This window comes from Parasteatoda tepidariorum, chromosome 2 (genome assembly GCF_043381705.1).
Source record: "Parasteatoda tepidariorum isolate YZ-2023 chromosome 2, CAS_Ptep_4.0, whole genome shotgun sequence".
In the NCBI taxonomy this organism is placed as follows: domain Eukaryota; kingdom Metazoa; phylum Arthropoda; class Arachnida; order Araneae; family Theridiidae; genus Parasteatoda; species Parasteatoda tepidariorum.
The window spans coordinates 88,643,531-88,668,673 of NC_092205.1; the positions used below are offsets into that span (position 1 = coordinate 88,643,531).

A 25,143-nucleotide genomic window follows, 5' to 3' on the forward strand; every position below is an offset into this window, starting at 1 on the left:
TATATATATTCATATATATGTATATATATTCATATATATGTATATATATTCATATATATGTATATATATTCATATATATGTATATATATTCATATATATGTATATATATTCATATATATGTATATATATTCATATATATGTATATATATTCATATATATGTATATATATTCATATATATGTATATATATTCATATATATGTATATATATTCATATATATGTATATATATTCATATATATGTATATATATTCATATATATGTATATATATTCATATATATGTATATATATTCATATATATGTATATATATTCATATATATGTATATATATTCATATATATGTATATATATTCATATATATGTATATATATTCATATATATGTATATATATTCATATATATGTATATATATTCATATATATGTATATATATTCATATATATGTATATATATTCATATATATGTATATATATTCATATATATGTATATATATTCATATATATGTATATATATTCATATATATGTATATATATTCATATATATGTATATATATTCATATATATAAAAGTTTGGCTAAAATCACTATCCGTTACATCTCTATTGTTGCCTACTGCTTATCTAAAGCAGTGTGTTAGAGATATTTTTGTTTTTAAATAGATAAAGTGGTTTGTTTGTCATTTGTTATTAGTAAATAAGTTACATGTCATTTGTATGAAGTTTTGTTAATTTAGCTTTTTATTTTTTCTAGCTATTAATTTGGCTGGTGTCAAATGGGTAGTGCGATTGCAGTTTGGACTGTTGATTTTATTGCTTTTATCCGCACTTGACTTTGCAGTTGGTACTTTTATCCAAGTTGACTTTGGTACGATTCTACACTTATTATATGCATAGAAAAAGAATAAGAAACTTAAAACTATAGCTGCTTTTAAAAAAAAAAAACAATTTAAAAAAAGTGAGAGAAGAAATTAATAAAAATATGTATCAATTCACTTACATACGTATTCTTCTGGATATTCATGATGCTTTCCAAACATATTCCAACTTTAACGAGGCAAAAGTTTTTACTCAAAACACGAAGAGCAGAATGAAATAAAATAAATGACACAAAATTAAGAGACAGTTCGATTGTTGATAATAGTTTTGAGTTTTTTATTCTTTTTTTTTCAGTTAGAACATTACTTAAAATACTGAATATTCAACTGATTACACTCAAGTCATTATTACTTCATTTTTTTAAAAATTCCATACAAAATATTAAGTCTATTTAAAGCAAGCAACCCGCCATAGTTTGAAAATTAAAGATCCAGCAGAAGTAATTTTTGTGTCTGATTTTGTAACTCAAAATATTCTCTCTAAAAATTAATTAGTATAATTTAGTTTAGCCTCTCAAACCATTAAGATAGCATCTTATCAAAGGAAAATTTAATATCTAAATCTATTAACCCATTTTCGGCCAAAGGTGCATAAACGCACCATTTGAATATAATATTTTATTTGCCTTGTGAGGTATATTTTTCACTTACTTCATTTTTCTGCTATTTTTAAGGGTTTGGAAGTCGTCTATAAAGTTTTATTACTTTTGATTGGGGTGTAGACTTTTTGTTGAGAATTTTTTTAACAATTCTAGTTCCTTAACTCACAGCTGCCAACTCTACTGGATTTTGCCAGTTCCTCTATGATTAAAATTCTCCTGGTTTCTGTACATTTTAGAAAAATTCCTAAAATTGAGTAAGTTTCCTTAAAAAATCCCTATTGAAGTAGAATTTTTGTGCAGATTGTTGCTTGCTTGAATATTTAAATAAGTCTCACTAATACATGATAAAGTAGGCCTCGTTTATAAAATCTAGTTTACTATCTTTGATGAATTAAATGCCTATTATTATTCAAAATTGTTGATAAACATAATGCATAACATTTCAAAATCATTTAATGTGAAATCATACCTGGAAAATATTACAGTATTTTTATTTTAATGACTATAAAAATCCCTAAAATTCCTTACGTGTAAAATATTTAGTACATTATGCAACAATTATTGAAATTTATGTTATTTCGTAAAGTCTACTGGATTTTTTTCCTATCCATGTTGGCAGCTATGTTAACTTGAGACGAGACGGTTATTGACAAATTCAAATTTTGTAAAATGTATAATCATACCATTTGAGATTAATAATATGTTTTATGATGGGTTGAAATTGCAAGCTACGTAAATAAAATAAAAATGAAAGCAAATTTCATGAAAAAAATAATAATAATGCTCAACTAAATGATTTGTTGATTGATTTGGTCAATGGTGCAGATAGGCCCTATTTTATTTCTTAAAAGAACTATTTTCATGCATGAAACTTGTTTTATGCCTTAATGAATGTAATTTAAGCATTTTTCAATAAAAATAAGGCCACATTTCATACTGTTTCTATGCTTTGTCTATAATGAATTAAGGTGTTCTCTTTTTTATTTTGCTCTCTACACATAAGTGTTTTCACTATTTTACTATAGCCATGTTTGGGTGTATTGTACTTCCTTCTCGTCCAGGGGAGATTTTTCTCAGGGGGTACCCTGAAATTTCACATTTTCCCTGGTCTAAAAACTAGAAGCGAGGCATGTAATTTTTGTGTGAATATTGTAGAATTCCGCGCATCTAAAGGCCATTAGTTTGATGACTTCCAAGATTTAAAAACTTATAATCCGACAATATTTTGAAGTTTTTTCTGAATCTCGTTAATAAGACGCTTACATACATTTTCCCGCCAATTTTATTCTTTTGGTTTGGCGAATTTTCGCCATTTAGAATGTTTGGAACTGCATCGGAATCAAATATCGCGATTCTTATTCACGCGATTTTACTATCAAACATTAAATTTTGTATTTAATTGATATGAAAGCTGCACGCTGCGATTAGCATTCATACGTGTCAGAAATCGTACACCGTACTTCCTATCCACATGATTTGTAAGTCCATTATCGAGATTCGCATTTATACGTTTTTAAAGCCTAATATCACGATTCACATTCACGCGAGTTTAAAATCCAATATTGCGATTCGTATTCACATGTTTGTAATATGAAACATAGATTTTAATATTTATATGTGATTTAAAGACTACGCATTGTGATTTGTATTTATGCAATCGAAAAATTTTGCTCAGTGTTTCATATTTACGCGATTTAAAAATTCAGTGTCACAATACTATATTTTTGTGTTTTTAAAATCCAATATGGCGGTTCATATTCACACGATTTTAAAATCCAATATCTCGATTCATATTCACACTATTTTGAAATCCAATATCGTTGTTCATATTCCCACGATTTTGAAATTCAATATCACGATTTTTTAAAGATATTTTTTCTCATTACTTTGAAGGTGGGATATATTTTGCATTAGTAGGTAGTTTAATAAATGTTAATTTAAAAAATTATGTTAAATGTGAATCATGTATGAATGCATGAAATATTCCGGTTTTTTCACTTTGTGCAACAATTACCTTTAATTATCCCTAACTCTAGTAAATTGTGTTTCTTCTTTTCCCTTTTTGAAATCTAGTTCATGGAGTTGTTGGCTATGATTTGGCTAATCTGAAGAACAACACTGGTCCTGATTATAATGATGGGGAAAATTGGTTTACTGTGTTTGGAGTATTTTTTCCAGCCATGACAGGCATACTGGCTGGAATCAACATGAGTGGAGACTTGCACAATCCTTCCAAAGACATTCCAACTGGGACGCTTGCATCAGTTGGAACTAGGTAAGGGATTTGTCCTTAAATTAAAAAATATCCTTAATTTTTACTTTGTTGAACGAATGGAAACTCTGTTTTAAAATTTCTCTAGGAATTATCTAATGAATTTTTTATGCATTGGAATATCACTTTCAGAATAATAACTTTCTATGACTATTTTACTCAGTGACAATATTTTTAGTTTTGAGGCAAATGTACACGTGTAGCTAAGAAATAACATTAACTTTCTTATCTCGAATTTTATTATAAATTTTGAATGTTATTTACTTTATGTGTGGATTTTGTTTCCTTTCAGCTTTTTTATTTACATGATGTTTGTTGTGGGCTTAGGAGCAACCTGCCAACGCTGGGCTTTACATACTGATTACATGATAGCTGAAAAAGTAAATATTGAAATTTTGATATAGCTAATATCAAAAAATTATATTATGTGAAGGAATATTTAAAATGAAATTTATGTTTAATCCATTGTTTATGAAAATTGTGACATTTCCCTAATTTACTACATAGTTCCATAGTTGATCTGCCTATGTAGGGACCAAGGGTGTGCGGTATTGGTTCTGCCGTAAAGTACTCAACTTCATGTGTATTTCGTCAAACTACCAAAGCAGGGGAGGGCATTCTGATCTAGTGGAAATCAGAAAACTATTCTACTTTCTATATTATCTAATAATAATACACAGATCCCAGTAGAACACCATAATCAAGCACCACTGACCACTATTGGTCCTCGTTAAACTGTTCTACCATAAAGTGTTCAACTTCCCACGTAGGTCGTTGAACTACCAAAGCGTGGGAGCCCTCCCCTCTGCAGAGGATCAAAATTGTGGTGGTATGTCATCGGATTATCCTCGGGGATGTTTCCCAAATCGTCGCCAATAGCCCATTGTGCAGCTCAAGTGTTATGTAAATAAAACACCTAACTACCTATATTAAGTTATGATTGACTTTAGATTACTTTTTCAAATGTTTTTTTTTCTTCTCAATTATTTAACTAAGAAAACTTTTGTTGTATGGATGAAGAACCATCTAAAGCTAAGCACAGGTTGTGCTTGCAAGTCTTAATAAGACTTATAGGTTACTATCTCTACTATGTTTTTATGCCTAAGCTTAATAAGTCATGCCATTCTATTTTAATAAAATAAATCGAATGAATTGGATCACCCACGTGATTCAAATGAGTGACGACAACACAATAAAAAAGATACTGCTTTTTAGACCCACTGGAAAGAGAAAGCGGGAAAGGCCGCGGTTGAGCTGGGCTGACTCAGTGGAGTCTGATTTTCTCGCAATTAATGAAAAAAATTGGAGATCAAAGATAAATCGGAAGTCTGGCACATTAGGCTGTCTAGCCAACTATGATGATGATGATGATTCTATTTTAATGTTTTCTTGTACAGTTTAAAATATGAAGTGTATTCTTTAACATTTTGTTTATAAATTCTATTTAACTTTAGCTGAGGGCATTACAACTGAAGATAACATGGCTACCTTTACTTTTATTCATGATGTTATATTAATTTCCTTAAATCAATATATAACTCATGACTATTTAGAATTTACAAATTTAAATGCAAATCTCCATAATAAAATTTTCTTTAGTATCGAGGGTATGCGCACATTGTGTGGTAAACATAAAAAAGTAGAGGGATAAAATGGATGTTTTCAATGCTCAGTTCCAGATTTGAAATCTTGTTATTGTTTACACTAATTTACTCATTCATGAATTCGTGCTGAATATCAGTTCATTAACAAAATAGTTGATTGCTATGCTTCATAAAGTGTGAGAGAAAAAAAAAGGAATAAGAAAAAATTCAGTTTTGCAACTTTAAAAAAATGAATTCCACCAATTATTTCTTATTTAATAGTCCTATTGATGAAAAGCTTGTATCACAAATCCAAGAAATTTTGTGGTTTATTATTTCATTTCTCAAAAGTAGGAACAGCCGCTAAATTTAAATGACTATAAGGCGTTGATCAGATCTAATTTATTGAGTTGTTGAATATTAATTTGATAAAATTGTTATTTCCCTACTTTTTTTACTTGAACATTTTTCTACATCTAAAAATTCAGAATTTTATATAAAAAATAGTGTCTCAAAATAATCTGTAAAGCTTTAATTTGTACTGGTCGCTATGCATGAAATAAATTCGGTTTCCTGCACATGTCTTTGCAACAAAGAGGGTTTTTACGTTATTTGGGTATGAAAAGTCAAACAGATAGTCTAATTTTTCCTCGGGAGAATGCTATCGTTTTTTTTCTTTCCAATTCCAACTATTAGTTCACACTCTCCCTATATCTTGTTCAAATTTTCAAGCACTAATAAAATACTTTTTATTCAGCCACTGAAGTTCGAATACGTTTTTTTGAACTTGTAGTGGATTCAGTTTTCTCAGCAATTAATTCATTAATTAAATAGCGAAGAACGAAATGGAATTTTCTGATTGGTTAAGCGTTTGTCATTGTTTTAAATGTTACTACAGTCAAACCCCGCTATAGTGAACAGTGTTTATAGTGAACTCCCGGATATAGTAAACGAAATGTTAGGTCCCGTTCTTTGCTATACACGTATAATGTTATTTTTTGTGGATATAGTGAACCAAAAAAGTGAGGAAGTTGGATATAATGAACTTTTTTCTGTCTTCAGCTGATTTTTTTCTTCATTTTTTTTTTTGTAATAATTCTGAAATTTTTACTTTAAAATAAATACATATACCGGTTTTTAAAACCATCTATAGAGGGGAATTTAGCGATAAGCTTCTTTTATCTCACTTTCCCATTCCTAAACAAACCAAGCAGATATTTCCAACCCTAGCAGATAGTGCACGTGTAAGGTGTCAGTGGGATCAATATGAATTTTCTGTCAGGATTGCTCATCAGCTAAAGATTNACATTTGGACAAGAGCACATTGACTTATAAACCAGAAGTGCAGAGTTCGTGCCACTGGTACGTAAATACTTGTCTTCCCAGAATAAATATACGTTTATGAATTTATGTTCTATAAAGAAACTGATATTAAGTCAATTATAAAAAAAATTCACAAATTTTACATACTCAATTAGGTATGTATGATTTGCGTATTAAGAACTGTTTTTTCTTCGACCCCCAATTGACCCTTCCGATTCGAATCGACCCCCATTCGACCGCCTGGCTCAGATCGACCCCCGCTTTTGCTACATAGACCCCTGGGGGTCTATATAGACCACTTTGGCGACCTCTGGTGTAGAGTATCTTAAAGTAAACGTAGTTATTCAATGATGTAATATAAGCCTAGTTAAGGGGACAGAAATCTAATTACTTGCTCTCAAACTAATAGCTCCCAATATCATATTAATTTTACAAATTTTTTACATTATTATGTACAGTAGGGAACCGATTATCCGGAACGATCGGGACCATCGCTATTCCGGATAACTGATTTTTCCGGTTTTCTGAATCGCTACAAAAAGTCGTTTTTTTTTTATTGTTAAACCCAACTAAAAAAAAAAAAAATATTTGGAAATAATCTTGAAAAAACGAAGTAATACACTAATGATTATTTCCAAAATGATGCTAGGGTAAACATCTTTCAAAAAAGAAAAAAAAATCCTAAAATCTTATGAGGAAAAAAAATTTTTTCTTTTAAAATAGCGGGAAAATGTATTGAATTTCGTTCCGGTTTTTTGGTTTTCCGGTTTTCTGATTTCCGGATAACGGGTTCTGTGCTGTATTTAATAAAATTTAACTAAAATAAAAATTTTCTTAGTTGACCTAAGTAGGAAATGACTAAAAAAAAAAATATTGTATTGCTTGTTTATTTTTTATTTTCATGTTTACCAATTTGTGGTACCTAAAAGTTGTTTGATTAGAGTTAATCTATAATGTAGGTGTCTGCCATTGGTGTTCTCTTCTTAGCTGGTCTATATATATCTGCAATGTCTGCCTGTCTGGGCGCTCTCTATGCTACACCCAGGATTATTCAAAGTATGGCCAATGAGAATGTCATACCACTCTTAAGATTCTTGGGCAAAGGTGTATGTATCTCTTTCTTCATGAATTCTGTTCTGTGAATTATCTTTGAAGTTATACACACTTGTTTAAAAAATGAAATCAAAATTTTGAATTGTAATATTTTTTTTTTTTTAAATGTATCAATTAAAATTTAGAATATTAGTATTTTTTTTAGTTCACACTTCGACGTAAAGATCTTATTACAAATTTTTTTTAATGGACCAACAAAACATTGATTGATAAAATTTGAATCAACTAAATTATCTTTTTAAAATACAGTAATAGCATTGCAATTAATTTTTAGTCAGAATTCGCTGTGTATACAGTAATTTTTATTTAAACAGAGTATATATTTATAAAATACAGTGAAATTTCTTTAATTCTAGTATGCATAACTTAAAATATTAGCTAAATTGAAGTTTCAGTTATTTCTCTAGAATTTCTTATTCATACCAATGTTAAAAATTATTTTTTAATTCAAAATCCCCCCCCCCCCCATAGTTTCCGTTACTTCAAACTCTGATCTAGTGGAAATCCGAAAACTATTCTATTTTCTATAACATCTTTTTCCTGACAATTTAATAATTTTACAATCAAAGATTTTATTATTATTTAATATATAAATTGAACCATTTTATAATTATTGCACCATTTTATATTTTATAATTAATTTCCATTTATTGAACCATTTTATATTTTATAACTAATGTCTTTAATTCACATATGAATAACAAAATATCCATATTAACTAATTTGAAGTGGCAGTTATTTCTCTAGAATTTCTTATTCCTACCAATGTTAAAAATTCTTTTTTAATTCAAAATCCCCCCCATAGTATTTGTTACTTTAAACTCTGATCTAGTGGAAATTAGAAAACTAACTTTGTATGATATCTTTTTCCTGGCAATTTAATAAATTTACAATTGAAGATTTCATTATTAATATAAAATTAAGCTATTTTACAATTATTGCACAACTTTTGAAGGGTTACAAATAAAGTGCATTAAGAAAGTGTTCATGCTTAAAGTATTTTTATGAATTACTAATTTATTATAGTATTATTCCCTTTGTAGATCATGTTTGAAATTAAGTTGTTTTAAGTTAATTTTCCAACTTGCGCCAACAGACCTTTAATGTCGCTCTATTTAATCAAATTAAAAATTTATGTTTTAATTTCTTCCTTAATTTTTTTAATATTTTTGTTAAAATTTTGACTAAGTGCTTGAAACAATTACTTCTTTTTTTCCTTTCATAATAAAAATTAGTAAAAAGCTTCATGTGTTTATGGCATCCAAAACATGTTGCTTCTCGTCAGAAGGAGACAAGTATGATAAAAATTATGAAACTGGTCAGAAACTAGAAAGAACCAGGTAACAAACGATTTAATAAAAGTGAAATTGAGTTTATTTCTTGCTTCTATTTTCTTGTGATAATTTGTTTCCTGTTACAAAGTGCTTGAAAAAATTTATTTTTACAATTTTATCAAGAATTATAAAATGAATTCATTTCAAATAAAATTTTAATATAAATTTACTGTCTTCTATTGTAGCATTCAAATAAAATTTCTCTAATGATAATAATTTTTTTTCCATTTGATTTCAGAAAGGACCCAACAAAGTACCCATATACTCACTTATACTTTTTGCTAGTGTTACCTTTATATTTGTTCTGATTGGAAGCATCAATACCTTGGCGCCAATAGTCACAATTCCATTTCTTTTCACTTATGCCTCTGTTGAGTATGCATATTTCTCCCTTGCCATGAGTTTTGATATTCAAAGAAAACGAGAAGAGAGATACAGCGAGCAAAAGGTTCAGAGTCCATCTTTTGTAGTGGATTTAAACCATAAGCGAGCTTATGGTTCAGCCAAGGTAAAACAAATATGGTTGCTTACTGTTTAAATTTTTTGAATGAAATCTGTTTTGTTTCGCTATTTATGGCATTTTTTTATCATAAATTCTAAATTATATTCACTCATACGTGCAGAGATGATTGTGCTCCAGAAAAAATCCGGATTTCCGGATTTTTCGGCAAACGCAATCCGGAAATCCGAGGTCCGAAAGTTTCAAGAAATTTTTTATCACATTTATGTATTAAAAAAAATTTTTTGTTTTATTTAGAAATATAAGAACTCGAATTTATACTTGGCATCTCTCTCATTTGTAAATATTTTTTCTAGTAGAATAATAAATGTGATTAGAGATAAAAGTAAACTTGTGCATAATTATTAATTTAAATTATGCTGCATATAATTTATTTAGAATTTCATGTTTTGAAAATATCAATAATTTAAATTTATAAAGACGTTAATTTTTTGCAATACGTAATTAATGATTTTATTGGAGAAATTTTCAGGGGTTTTGAGTTGGGCTCACAATCACGTCTGTACATGCCAAGTCTCCTGTTTTTTTAACGAAGACTCCTGTATTTTACGACTATCTCCTGTATACCCACATATTCTCAAATTTCTTCATATTTGTGGAAACTTAAAAAAACAAAACAAAAAATTGGCGATAAAATATCCACTGATGACAAAAATACTTCTCCTATTCCTCAATAGATGGTGCTATGGCCAGTACTGCAGTATGTTGAGTGTTAATAGTTTAAGTAGAGCTGCAATGGCTCAGGGGATAGAGCTTTTGCCTTCCAATGAGGTGGGCCGGGGTTCGATCCCAGCAATGGCTGGTAGATACGAATTCCGCATCCAGCTTGCACCAACCCCATTCAAAGACACCTCCTTTACCTGGAATCGGAAAGAAAAAAATAAGGACAAAAAATTGTAAATGAGGAAAGAGAAAGAGCTGTGGCTTTGAACTGTTGTGTAAAAATAACTGCTATAGTAAACCAATAATGTACAATAAATAATTCAAGAAAAATACCTAAAAATTTATTTCTCATTACAGGTTTTTAGCAAGTTATATATTCCAAGTATATGTTAATAGTTAAAAACTAAATCAAAATAATAATAACATAATATATACTCTAAACAAAAATACTGTTTTAAATTATTACAACAAAATAAATTTTCAAAGTAAGTCAAATTTTACATTATATAGTTTATTAGCATTTAAAAATATTTAGCAAAGCTATATAAAAATATTTAAAAATATTTAAAGTGTTGCTTTAAGTTTGATAATAGAAGTAGAACAGAAGTCATACTTGAAACTGCTAAAGCACTATCAGCTGCACAGGAAAGCTGTACTATCTTTTCTCCCTCAATATCTCCTTTCAACATGGCGGGAGTGAATTGGTTGTTATAATTACCCAGACCTTAAATAAAACATTTAAACAATATTTACAATACAAGTGTGACAATAATTACAAAAAACAACATTAATAGTGCACATTTTTATAAACACTAACTTAGATGTGGCCAATAGGTGGCTGCATAGATTTTTAAAATAAAAAATGATAAAAAGGACTTCTTTATAGTATTAATAAGCCGTGATGGCTCAGGGAATAGAGAGTTCACCTTCCAATGAGGTGAACCTGGTTCGAATGCCGGCGATGGTTGATTGATATAAATTCAGCATCCGACTTGCACCGACCACAGTGCTGACGTGAATTATCCTCAGTAGTAGACGAATCATGGGTTGGAGTCCCCTTACCCTCAGGCTAACTGTGGAAGGTTTTCGTGGTCTTCCTCTCCAAATAACGCAAATGCGAGTTAGTTCCATCAAAAAATCCTCCACGAACGCAAATTTCTCCCAATACTTGATCCAGGAGTTCCCTTGTCTTCTGGATTGGATTCAAAATTACAAGGCTGAGTTGAACATAAGTAGTGAACAAATGTGGGTTAGTTCCATCAAAAAATCCTCNTACTCTGAACAAAAATACTGTTTTAAATTATTACAACAAAATAAATTTTTAAAGTAAGTCAAATTTTACATTATAGTTTATTAGCATTTAAAATTATTTAGCAAAGCAAAATACAATTACTTGAATTAAAGTGTTGCTTTAAGTTTGATAATAGTAGAAGTAGAATAGAAGTCATACTTGAAACTGCTAAAGCACAATCAGCTGCACAGGAGAGCTGTACTATCTTTTCCCCCTCAATATCTCCTTTCAACATGGCGGGAGTGAATTGGTTGTTATAATTACCCAAACCTTAAATTAAACATTTAAACAACATTTAAAATACAAATTAAACAATAATTACAAATAACAACATTAATGGTGCACATTTTTATAAACACAAACTTAGATGTGGCCAATAGGCGGTTGTATAGATTTTTAAAATAAAAAATGATAAATAGGACTTCTTTATAACTTCAATAAGCCGTGATGGCTCAGGGAATAGAGAGTTCACCTTCCAATGAGGTGAACCTGGTTCGAATGCCGGCGATGGTTGATTGATATAAATTCAGCATCCGACTTGCACCGACCACAGTGCTGACGTGAATTATCCTCAGTAGTAGACGAATCATGGGTTAGAGTCCCCTTACCCTCAGGCTAACCGTGGAAGGTTTTTGTGGTCTTCCTCTCCATATAACGCAAATATGGGTTAGTTCCATCAAAAAATCCTCCACGAACGCACATTTCTCCCAATACTTGATCCAGGAGTTCCCTTGTCTTCTGGATTGGATTCAAAATTACAAGGCTACTGAGTTGAACGTTAGTAGTCGTGAACCAAAAAATTGGGTTAGCTGTTCAACATCGGTTATAAAATAAATAAAAAATAGTTTAAGTAAGAGCCGTGGTCGATCAAAGCGACGCAACGGCTGGTTGATTCGAATTCCGCACTCGGCTCGCACCGACCACAGTGCTGACGTGAAATATACTCAGTGGTTGACGAATCATGGGTATGAGTCCCCTTGCTGTCAGACTACCCCTGGAAAGTTCTCGTGGTCTTCCTCTCCATGCAACGCAAATGCAGGCTAGTTCCATCACAAATGTCTCCATGAAGGCAGATTTCTCCCAATACTTGATCCAGGAGTTCCCTTGTCTTCTGGATTGGGTTCAAAATTATAAGGCTACAGAGTTGAACATTAGTAGTCGTGAACCCCAAAAAAGCTGTTAAACGTATAAAAGAAAATATTAAAAAAAAGTAGTTTAAGTAATTACAAATGGTTTTAAAAAATCTTCTTTAGATAAAGATTCATATACATATTTTTTAGTTTGCTAAATGTAAGTGCTTATATGCATCATGTATCAAAACTTAACTCTTAGCCTAAAAAATGTCGCTAGTGAAATCTCCGTTATTTTATTTCTCCAATATTGGCAGGTATGTTCACTTTATTTTCACCTTACAATTTGATTTATTTACACACAGTTTTTAACTTTATTTATAAATAGGCTTGTAATAAAAATGAAGAAATGCATTTTGTTATTAAAAGTGGCTTAGTGTGAGTGAGTTAAATAATTTTTAGACAATTCTTTTTTACTTTAGACTGATGCTAGGACAAATTTTAGTGATTGCTTGCATTTCATTGGTTAGAAATTCTGTACCAAAATATTTTGTAAATGTGAGATTTATTTTTAATCTGAGGAATTTGGACTCACAAAATTTTGTCCCATATGATACTTTGTTATAAAATCTGTTTTAAACTAAACTCAGTGGTGCAACAGTCCATAGAGGGCCAAGGCCTACTGTGCCCATCTCAATTTTCTTGACCTTGGGCTCTGGGGAGCCAGAGCAGATGTTCCATTTAGGTGTTCCCCAGTGTTTAGTTCCCAAGCATGCTTGGTACTGATTTTATCCACCCACTGACAGGATGAAAGGCTGAGTCAACCTTGCCCAGCTCGAGGATCAAACCCAGGACCTGTGGCAGGAGTGTGCGAAGCTTTACCACTCAGTTACCGGAGAATCTGTTTTGGGGTGCTTAAATATGGCATCATACAGTTGCATTTTGTACATTTTAGTTTTTTTTACAAACATAAATTTTCAAAATAAAGAATTATTTCATTGGAAAAACCTATAGAAATACATATATAGGACATTTTTTAACCGATTTGTAGGTTGTCTGTAGAATTTGTTTACCTGGCCAATCAATTCCCTGGTTTATGTTAATTACTCAAGCAAACATTGTTAAATCTTTTTCATTAGTTAAACAAGTTTTATTTTGAAATTTTTGTCTGCAAAAAGTATTGTTAAGTAAAATTAGGATTTTTTCTCTTTTTTTTATTATTGTGAATTGTTGTTTTTAGACTGATGCCGACTTAGACGAACTGTTTCCAGAGCGTGTGCCGCATCATAAACGTGGATTAGTTCGAGAAGGGAGTAGCATGAGCCTGAGCCCTACGGACTCTCCTTTAACATCTCCCGATGAGCACAGTTCTGTCCGTAGTGTTGATAGTCTAAATTCTCAAATTTGTGTTACGCAACCTGCAGCAAAAACTCCAGGTGAAGGTAATCATATTTTCATTTGTAAACACTTTATGCTTACTTACAAATTGTCACAAGTGTTCTAGAGTGCAGCTCCCTTTAACACTTGTAATGTATTGATATACATTCGTTGGACGCTTTAGTAGCACTTCCTTTGACAATAATTATAATAAATACAGAAATTATAAATGCACCCCTTTTATGTTGTTTAGTTTACTCTATGAGTACTTTGCAATAATCGTAATTCATATTTCACTCTCATTATATAATTTTAACTTTTATATATTTTGGAAATTGAGATTGATTATACAAAGAAATTAATTTAGGGTTTTGCTTAAATTTAAATTGATTTCTTAGACCATTTTTTTGTGGAGTAGTAGGTGGGTGGGATTCTTCAAATATTACTTACTTTAAAGAACTGTTCATAAACATGAACTTCTGTGATTATAAATGACCAAATTTATAATATTGTGTTCTACAAAGAAACTTTATAATTTAGAATATTTTTAATAAGAAATGATTTTTCGATGCGAAACAATATTTTTAACAAGAATAAGAAGTAGTTAATGAGAAACTTTATAATATTTTTTACTTTATAAAAAATGGTTGAATGAACATATGACACACAAGATAAAATAGTGCCCCAATGTCAGCCTCTCTTCCTGACCTCACACTAACCTTTACTGTTAGCCATGTTTATGTATATGAGCAAAGCCATTCTCTCGAATTTTTTTTCTTTTTTGCATTTGCAGCAGATCACCGAAGTCAAGCATCGCTGGCTGCGGTCAGTGTGCGGGTGGGTGACCACTTGGATCAGTCTTTGTAAGGACCGAGGGTGTGCGGGATTGGTCCTTGTTAAAACTGTTCAACTGTAAAGTGCTCGACTTCGCATGCAGGTCGTTGGGCTACCGAAGCGGGGGTGCCATCTCCTCTGCAGAGGATCAAAATTGTGATGACGTGTCTTTGGATCATCCTCAGGGATGTTTCCCAGACCGTCACCAATAGCCCATTGAAAAGCTTTAGTGCAACATAAATGAACAACAGCATTTTCTGAACTTATCAGCAAATTATAGGTGGCAAAACAGCTTCCTATAGACATTTAAAAACTGATTTTACGTGGTGGAAAATATACTTCCCATCACCTTATAAAGGGGGTTAAATAACGTAATTTGTTATTTGTTCCACCGCTTCTGCAGCTGTTATTCAATCCTAATAATTTTTTGGGGAATGTAATGTAAAGAAATGTGTAAATAGACTGGCTGTTTACTTAGCTTATGTTTATATTGTTTAATTGTATTAAGAATATTTGTAAATTTCCTTGTTTATGTCTTAAAAATATTTATTAATATTTTTATTTATCTATATTTTAAATATTAAATATTTCTCTTGTTAACATATATTAAGTATTCAGTTCAGTTGCTTTATTTTTTTCCCATTAGTATCCTTTTAAGTATTTATCAATGAAGTTATCTGTATTAAGAAATTTATCAGTATTTTTTTAAATATTTTAGCTGAATATTATCGAAATGAAATAACAAGCAAACAAAAGAGATGGTATACTATTTTTTGTAACAGATGGCTTGCATTATTTGGGGTGATTATTAATTATTATTTCTTTCGGCAGTTAAGTTATAGTATATTAAAATAATATGTGAAATCTATTCAACACATATTTTTTATTTTCTGTTATAGGCTTGTGTGAAGATAGCCATGATGTTTTTAGTTCAGTGGATATATGCTTTCGCTGCGTTTGCAGTATTGTTACTTTTGTGGTTTTACATTGGGCAGGTTAATCCTGGAAATTTTCGTGGTATTTATTTTATATTAAATTTTTGCACTAAAAACCTTAATGTCGAATTAATTTTTGTTTTTTATTTATATATATTTTTTTTTTCAGGTATAGCAGAATTTAGACTATTTCCTTGGCTAAAAAACTTGTTCTACCTATGCTTGGGGTATTTTTTTTTTTTACTATTTTGTAAACTTTATTTGAAATGATAAATATATATATTATTTCTGTTGTTTTTATTAATATTTCATAGTAGTATTTAAATAATATTTTTTTACTGCAAATTAGAACAAGTTCTTTTTTTTAAATTTTGAAAATGTTTTTTTTTTGGTTTTTGTTTATTGCAAAACATTAAGCTAAATCTAATAACTGAATCTAAATAATAAATCTGAATAATAATTCCAATAAATCTAAAGAGTAAAAAACAAGGGTCAGTGATATCTATAGTCTCAGATACAAAATTTTTTATTCAATATTAAGTCATAAGTAATTAGTAATTGTTATAAGTTATTAGTAATTATAGTTTCTGTTCAATATTAAGTTATTTTATTCAATATTAATTTATTTTAAATCAATATCTTGCTTTAGGCAATTTTAAATTTTATTAAAAATGGGAGACACATTTCTTGTAGAAAAAAGGTTTTAATAATCATTTTTAAATTTAAAAATATGATGACGCATAAATTGTACAGGGTGGCCACCCACCTGGAAAACCTGGAATTATCAGGGAATTTTTTTTATACTGGAAAAAACCTGGAAATATCAGGGAAATTTGAATAAAAACCCGGAAAAATCAGGGAATTTTAAAGAAAAGCTGGAAATTTTTTCTTTGATAATTTTTTTTAATTTCACTATTTTAAATTATTTACTAATTTTCGTAATTTAAATTATTTCATCCATTCTACCCACTTTTTTCAAGCGGAAATGTATCGCCAAACAGTTGAAATATCATCAACTTGGCGATACTTTGCTTGCATCAAAATTTGCTCCATTACAGCTTTGTTAAACTAGAATGCCCCATAAAATTCTCCCACGGTTGCTAAACGAATGTAGAAACCTTTGAACGCTATGGGACCATGCAATTTAGGAAAGATTCTGGGGATTAGGATGTTAGCTTCTGTTTTTAAATTCTGTCCTTGGGCTGAATCCATTTAAGTTTGTTCCGATACTTTGGTGGCTGGGCTCGAAAAACTGCCCGTCCTCGGCGGTCAAAAATTCCTCGCGGGCAGCTAATTTCTCGAATCCGACGTCCGCACGGACGGCCATTTTCCCATTAATGTTCGTGATACATTTTCAATTTTTGTTATCTTACAAGAGTCTTATTGAGCCTCACTTCTAAAATGACCCTCTAATCTAGAAATCCCGTTAATTCTTTTATTATTGAATAATGTAATCTTAGTAACTACGAATTCATTGTGCAATTTACATAAATGCTTGTAATAAATAAGAGAAAATTAAATTCTCATTTATTTAAAAGCTACAGGTCAAAGGAGGACAGGTACATTGTTGGACAGGCCGTCCTCGGGGACGGGTAAAGTTTCTGAGTTTTTTCTAGCCCTGTTTGGTGGTTTGGTTTTTCTATTTTGACAAAATGTTTTTGTATTTTTAACTTTATAAAATTCTCCAAAAATTAGTTGATTATAATTTAATGATAATAAATTTTATCTTGCACTCTTTTTCTGAAAGCTTTTCTACTCCCATTCAAAGAAATCTGTGAATTATTTTTTCTCAGCAAACCTTGTATTCACAAATTTTTACAATCACACATATTTTTACAATCGCTATCAGCAATGTTTGTCGACAAATCGTTACAATTGTTGCATTAATAATGCTAATTTTTTTTATTTCATTTTAACCTTTTATAACATATTTTAATTTAAAAAGAAAAAGTTTTTTTAAGAACCAACTGTATATTAATATTTAATTTAGTCTTTTGTTGGTCAATATATGATTTTTGATTCAAAATTTTGTACCAAAACATTAAAAAATAAACAAAAAAATATCTTGCCAAATTGTCAAAATGAATTATTTTTTTCAAGATGATATGTTAAAAAAATAACATTTTGAGTAAAAATTTTTATAATATAGACACTTTTCTTGTACACATCCTACACTTTATAAGAAAGAAGAAGCAAAAACCTGGAAATTTTAAGATTTTTATCCGGAAAAATCAGGGAAATTTGAAATCTGATTTGAGTGGCCACCTTGTTGTATGTTTTTTTACCATTTTCGTTACTTTCCTAATTTAATAACATGTGTTTTTACATTAAACTATGCAGCTAGATCCCTTTTTTTATTGTTTTTGTCTTGCATGTGAAGAAAACCAAAATTACCACAGATTAACAATGCTTACCCCATGTCCATATGTACAGTGCACAAAATAGAAAAGATATCACCCTAAATAACTTTTGTTCTAATGATCGGATTTTCACGTACTCTGTGTCAATCTTAATGGTTCCTGAGAGTAACTTCAAATATGATAATTAATCAATATTAACTATTAATAAAGTTGAAATCTGACACAAAAACTCACTTTCTCTGAAAATATATATATGTTTTTTTACATATTTGAATTCCTAACGCGCAAAATAGGGGAGGATAAGCAAAATTTCGAGAAGATTAGATCATAAATTGAGGGTTTAGGAAGCTATTTATATTTGGCAATAACTTTCTTTCTAATGATGTGATTTTCACGTACTGAGTGTCAATCTTAATGGTTCCTGGGAGTAACTTCAAATATGCTAATTAATTAGTGTTAACTATTAATTATTGATTAAAAAAACTCAATATATTTCATATCTAATTATAAGGCAAAAAGAAAACGATATAATAAAAGAAAAACTTGTTAATCAAATTAAATAGAAACAACACTCGAAAATTACCAAACGGAAACGATAGTTTAAAAAGGCACTAACGTAAATATTAAAACCCCGAGCAAAGCAGGATATTTTATAATATCAGTTGAATTTTTAAAAAAAAATTAATCTTAAAACAAACTGGAATTCAAATAATGATATTCTTATTAGCGGAGCAGGATAAAGCGAAGAATTTTGCTGCTTTGTTGACGATTGAGAATTTTAACATGAGCTCTGGGTGGCTTAAAAAGTTTAAAATTAGACATAACATCATTTTTTGAACTCTCCATGGGGAATAAAAAAGTCTCTAACAAAATATATGAAAAGTGGATTAATGAAACTTACCCATTTTGTTTCAAGGATACTGTGAAAATGTTTTCAATATTGATGAAATAGGTCTGTTTTTCAAATGTCTTCCTAAGAAGACAATCATGTTCAAAGTTGAAAATTACTCAAGAAACAAAATGAACAAGGAGTGCTTGATAGTCTTAGTCAAAGGCAATGCTTCAGGTACTGGAAAATTGCCTTTGCTTGTGATTGGAAAGTATCAAAAAACCTTTTGTTTAAAACATGGGAAAACTTTTCCTCTGGATAAGAGCAACTTTTTTTTAATGATTTTATGTGGAAATTAAAATATTTCAAGTTAAAAGACAAAAAAGTGGTACTTTTTGCTGATAAACTTAATGCTTAGAGTAATCTGTATAATTTGAAAGCAAAGTTGCAATTTCTGTTTTAAAGACTAGAGAGACATTACAGCTGATGGATCAGGACATCATAAAACTAAGTCTAACATAACTTGTCTAACATGACTAACTAAGTCTAACATAACTTGTCTTGACTAAGTCATCATAAACTTGTCTAACTTTTTAGACAAACAAGTCTAGAAAACTATAAAAGATATTGAGGGCAATGTCCCAATTAAAATTGATGTAGAAGCCATGCAACTGGTTTCCTGTGCTTGGAATAATGATGTAAGTGAAATGACAATTAAAAAGTTTGTTTCCCCCGAAAATTTGGATTTTTTAAAGAACAATAAGAGAGAGAGCTTGTGAAAGTAGATGGACTTAACGAAGTAGAATGTAAGTGCAGATTTTATGAACTTTGAGGAAGATGCATTAAGAAACAAAAAATGCAAACTAAAGTCAAAGTTTTTCTTTAATCCTCTCTGATTCAGAGTTATCGGGAATCGAGTGTCTATGGTCACTTATGTACCAATGTATTTGGTTAACTATGCATATTTAAGTATGTTGTAATGAGATACTAATTAATAGAGTTATTTAATTACACATAATTAAAAATTACCCTTATACAATAACTTTTTTTAGACAGTTTTAATTTAATTTTTAAAATTTTTGGTCACTATTATTTAGAATGCACTGATTTCAAGAGTTATAATTTTAAATACATTTATTTTTAAAATACACATTTTGTGTCACATTTTTATAAGCTTTAATGAAAAATTAAATTTCTTATTATTGTGAACATATTTTATTATTTCAATTGAGATGTGTTCATTTGAGAAATTCATTTATTTTAGCAAATTCAAATAATTTCTGTTTATAATTAAATTTTTGAATGAATATTGCATAAAATGATATGAAGATTTATCTTTTCAAATGCCATTTTTTAATTAGTATTTTGTTCACTTTTTTTTAACATAAAAATTTAAATTTGCGTTTTTTTTCCCCCGACAATTTAATCAAATGTTTTTGAAAGTATTTCAAGTAACATTTGTTCTTAACTTTATTCTTGATCCGATTTTTTTTTAGATAAATTAAAATTATTTTTAAAAAATTAAAATCATTTTGAAATAACTTGAAATGTAAGAATTTCTATTATTAGGTATCAATCCCTTAATTTTCCAATGTTTTATTTATTTGTTTATTTTAATTTGGTGCATAAGCTTTGTTTTGTATATACAAAACTGTACATACAAAGCTGTATATATGAAAAAATATATATATAAGGTTTTGTATACACAAAATTTTATATATACAAAAGTTATATTTTGCATTTACATAAGTTTTGTATTACAGTTTTGTATGTACAAAAATTACCAAAATTTCTAACATAAAAATTTAATGGTCTTGTGTCTCCTCCTACTGAATCTAATGTGATTTTTAAATTCCTAGATGTAAAATAATTAACTACGATCAAATTGTCGTGGCTCCAATTTTGCCTGAAATGGAAGTAAAAGAAGCCCAATTAACTGAAGACAATGCAGATTTTGCTTCTAGAAAGAGATACCACCACTCAAAGACCATTGAGAGTGTTCCTCCTGCGGATGGTTTACAAAATGATTAACTACAATCCTAATGCATACGAGATGTTTACTTACAAATTGGTAAGTTATTTCGCCTGTATGTAAGTAATTAAAAATATTCCGAAATGAGAACAGAAAAATCGGGAGTTTTTCTTCCTTTCCGATGAACAAGAAAAGTATCTTTAGAATATAATTCTGCAGAAAAAAAAATATTTACTTTTGTATTCCTCTGTGTTTCTTTCTTTCCTCTGTTTTTTAAATTTAAAATCTGTAAATATGATTCTGCAGAGTATAACAGTTTTGGTTATGCCAATCATTTCAATTAATATTATTATAATGCTTTTTTAAATTTATTGTTGTGTTTTTGTCAGAGAAAATTTTGTATTTAGTCATGGAAAGTCATGAATTTGAAAATCTGAAATGTAGCAGATACCCTGTAATAAGCACTGTCCAATCTCCACAAGAAAAACTCTGCAGAATTGCCATAAGTTGGCACAAAGGGGAAAAAGGGATACATTTTAATATGTTTTCAACAGACTTAAAGACTGCTGTACAGACTTACTACTACTGTACTAAAGTGAGACAATGAGTTTCCAAATTGGCAGCCACTAACCTGTCATCTGCTTGAGTTTTTTTTCTTCTTTTATTTTATTTTATTTCAAATTTGCTTGCACCTGTGTTCTATATTTAAAAATACAATTTATCTTATAATTTACACGAAGTATCATCTCATTTCAGATGACTAGTCTTTGCTGGCAAAGATTGAAGATTGAAAAAAAAATATTTTTGTTCGCATACTACTTAATTTTTTTTTTTATTACAGTAGAAAGTCTTGTATAAGGAATCATCAGGAATATAATTTTTTTTAAATAATCAATTGTGACCAAAGAATTTTTCCAAATATATATGTATATATATATTATTTTATATTGAATGAATATGTTATAAAATTAAGTTTATACAATTATGAAATGATATTTACTCAATTTTATTACCAGATGATATTTCATGAAACATTGATATTTTTTATACATTGTTATTGTAATAACAATATATTTAAATAAATATTTTCACAATACGACATTAATATCATGTCTCACGATAAATATTGAATGTAAAAATATTATCGAAATGATAAAAACTAAAGAGGAGCACAAAATTGACAATGTTTCAAGCAAATCTTTAATTTTTGTTGCCTACATCTATTTTAGCTCAGATTTCAGCTCTAGTTAATTTACAGTCATGGAGATAATTTTTCAATTTATTAAAAAAAAAACGGAAGAAAATTCTTTGTTTATTTTTGGTTTGATTTTTGGAAAGTGATATAGAAATGAACCTTTCCAGAAAAAGACATCCAAATACTGGACTTTCTGCTGTATGTGTTAATTTTCTACCCTTGCTGCTTTCATATACTCTATTCTTTTATTCATATATGGTGTTTATTTATTGCATTTGTATGCTGTTTTTAGCTTCCTTTATCAAATTGTTTTATTTACCCAATTATTTAAAAAAAAAGTGATATTTTTTCTACATTATGCTTGTTTTTGAAACTTTAGAACTTGGGCCTCGAGAATTACTTTTTGCTGAACATAATGTGCCAAATAAAAACTAATTGCTGATACTTCTTTAAAGTTTTGCAATTAATTATTTTGTTTGTTTCTACTATGTTTGTTAATTATTTAGAAACCTATAACATAACATAGAAGCTTATTTGGCTCATTTTTCTTGTAAATAAATCAATGTTAATTTTTCAACTTACTAATGATTATTATAGATGTAAGTTTAATTTTTTTAAATTGTATGCATTGTTCGACTTATTTTCTCTCTATTAATTTCTAATATAATATCATAATTTATTATTTTCCTTTTTATGTTTAAGTTCTTATTCTTAAATATGAATAGATAATCATTGAAATGCAGGGGTGGTCACGGAACAAAGAAAGCCGAAAGTCTGGAAATTTTTATCAATTTAAAAGTTTAATTGATGTTCCAAAAAAATTTGGAAAACGATATTAATTTGCGGTACTAAAAATATTATTGTACAATTAAATTTATGAATAATTAAATATCAATTACCTTAATACAATATTTAAAAAAAAAGTTAAATTATTTTCTGATACTTGTCCTGATATATGTCCTAATAAATATAGATATCAGCTAAAAAAGGATTTTTTTTTGCTTTATTATTACATCTGTGTTTATAAGATTAAATTGAAATTAGCAAAAGCATAATGAATGTTATCATAAATAGTAGCAGTACAAAAGAAAATATAATGTATGTACTATAAATTACATCTCCTTACTGCTATCTGAGTCTTTTAAATATAATGTGTTTTTTTATTTATTTCTTGTAAGATTTTTTTATTAAATTATTTATTTTCAACTTTAATGAGAAGCTAGTTTTTTACAATATATTTTATGTAAAAGAGTAAGATTAACTAAGCTTTTGTCGTCATATACAAAAAAACAGCAAGAACAAAAAAACAGCGAATCTGGGGATTTGTTTCTCCTGAAAGTTGTTACCACCTTTCAATATGAATCATATAAATGGAATTAAATTGATTTTGATACAGAAAAAGTAAATAGTTAAGTATAGCGGCAACGTTTTTTCAATATACTGCTATACTGAATATACTGCCAAAAGTGACCAGGTCAAAAAGATGAAACTAGACTATGCTTTTAAATTTTTTATTTCTCTCCTCCCCTATATACACTGCCCTACAATAATGAATGAAACACTTTCAGTTTTTGACATTTTTTTTTTTAATTTCTCAAATACTCAAAGGATTATTTTGTAACTTTAGAAGTGCGTAGTTTATGCATTTTTTCATATTTAGCAAAAAAGTTTAAAGCTTTCAGAGGTTTGAGGAACCGACAATAAATAATGAAAGAAAACAAGTTTTTTTAACACCCTATGCCAGGAAATCAAGCAATAAACTTGTAACTTGTATCGATTGCTTTGGTTTTTATTTGTAATTACTTCATAAAATTTTGTAATTATAACTTAAATATTTATAGAGATATGGACATTTCTATAAAAAAACTAAATTTTTTGGTCTTGTTTTTTTTGTTATAATTTTAAAAATATTCTCTAAAATTAAACAAAATTTTTAGAGCAATTTAATATTAAATAAAAAGAATTTGTTTTAAAATTTTGAAAAAAGTTAGCTTAAAACTACGCAAGATAAAGGTATTTAAAGTAGTTCTTTTTTTACAGTGCACACGGGGGGAAAAAATTTCATGATTTTGTAGTGAATCGTTTTTCGCAACTGATGAAAAAAGTTTTGTTTCAATATAGTAAAAACGTAAAAGGTTTCAAGCACTTTTCTATGTAGTTTTTGTATTCTTTTAAAGTAAATGATCAGAGGTTTTCTACTAATTGTGAAATTGCAAATGATACTACCTTATAAGCTGACAGCAAAAGAACAAAATAAAATTTTTGAAGCTTTATTCTAAAAAGTGCAAAACCACATAAAAAATTGCTCAAAACTTTTTACGTTTTTAAGATATTCAAATAAGACTTTTTTCATTAGTTGCCAAGTATGATTCACAACAAAATTATAAAAAAAAAGAATGTAATTTTTTTATGCATGCACAGTACAAAAGAACTACTTTAAATAAGGATTTCGATATCCATAAACCTTGTTCCTTTAGCAATTNGAGTGCAGTTCCATTTTCTCTCCTTTCTTTACAAAGATAAGGCAAGGTGACAGGAGAAAGATTGATTTTTCGGTGGTGAAATAGCTTAACAATATTTTTAGTTACGGATAAGGCAAAAAGTTTTATTTACATGCTTTAAAATTTGTGAAAAGTTGCATTTTTTTAGCTTGCAATTCATTTAGAAAAAGTAGTGTCCAGTTTGTAGAGATAAAAAACAACGTTTCATAACCAAAATGACTGTCCGCGTCCGGTTACAGGAGTGTCCGCATTGCGGAGAATGTACGTAATGGTTTATTCATAGAAGATTCCCGGGGAATTAAAAATATGTCCGTTATAGGAGGCGTCCGTTTTGCAGGAGTGTCCATAACAGGAGGTTTCACTGTACTTTAAATACTTGCGTAGTTTCAATCAAACTTTTTAAAATTTTAAAACAAAATTTTTTATCTTTAATTTTAAATTACTCCACAAATTTTGTTTCATTTTTCTGTACATTTTTAAAGTTATAGCAAAAGAACATAA

At 29.0% G+C, this 25,143-nt stretch overlaps 1 protein-coding gene across 7 annotated transcripts in view; it reads left to right on the plus strand.

The window, feature by feature from the left end:
* Positions 1–24,578, plus strand: part of LOC107452904 (solute carrier family 12 member 8) — a 37,198-nt gene extending 12,620 nt beyond the window's left edge. For 6 of the 7 annotated variants that reach the window (XM_071177876.1, XM_071177877.1, XM_071177878.1 and 3 more), the window contains 11 exons: positions 745–858; positions 3,544–3,745; positions 4,035–4,122; positions 7,608–7,754; positions 9,334–9,603; positions 13,880–14,081; positions 15,569–15,651; positions 15,750–15,867; positions 15,955–16,012; positions 20,834–21,045; positions 21,703–24,578. In XM_071177876.1, the coding sequence (XP_071033977.1) occupies positions 745–858; positions 3,544–3,745; positions 4,035–4,122; positions 7,608–7,754; positions 9,334–9,603; positions 13,880–14,081; positions 15,569–15,651; positions 15,750–15,867; positions 15,955–16,012; positions 20,834–21,005 (1,454 nt within the window). In that variant the 3' untranslated portion in view covers positions 21,006–21,045; positions 21,703–24,578. Of the gene's footprint in view, positions 1–744; positions 859–3,543; positions 3,746–4,034; positions 4,123–7,607; positions 7,755–9,333; positions 9,604–13,879; positions 14,082–15,568; positions 15,652–15,749; positions 15,868–15,954; positions 16,013–20,833; positions 21,046–21,702 lie in introns of those variants that run through there. The other variant, XR_006226378.2, reaches the window with a different exon arrangement.
* Positions 24,579–25,143: the final 565 nt, after the last annotated feature.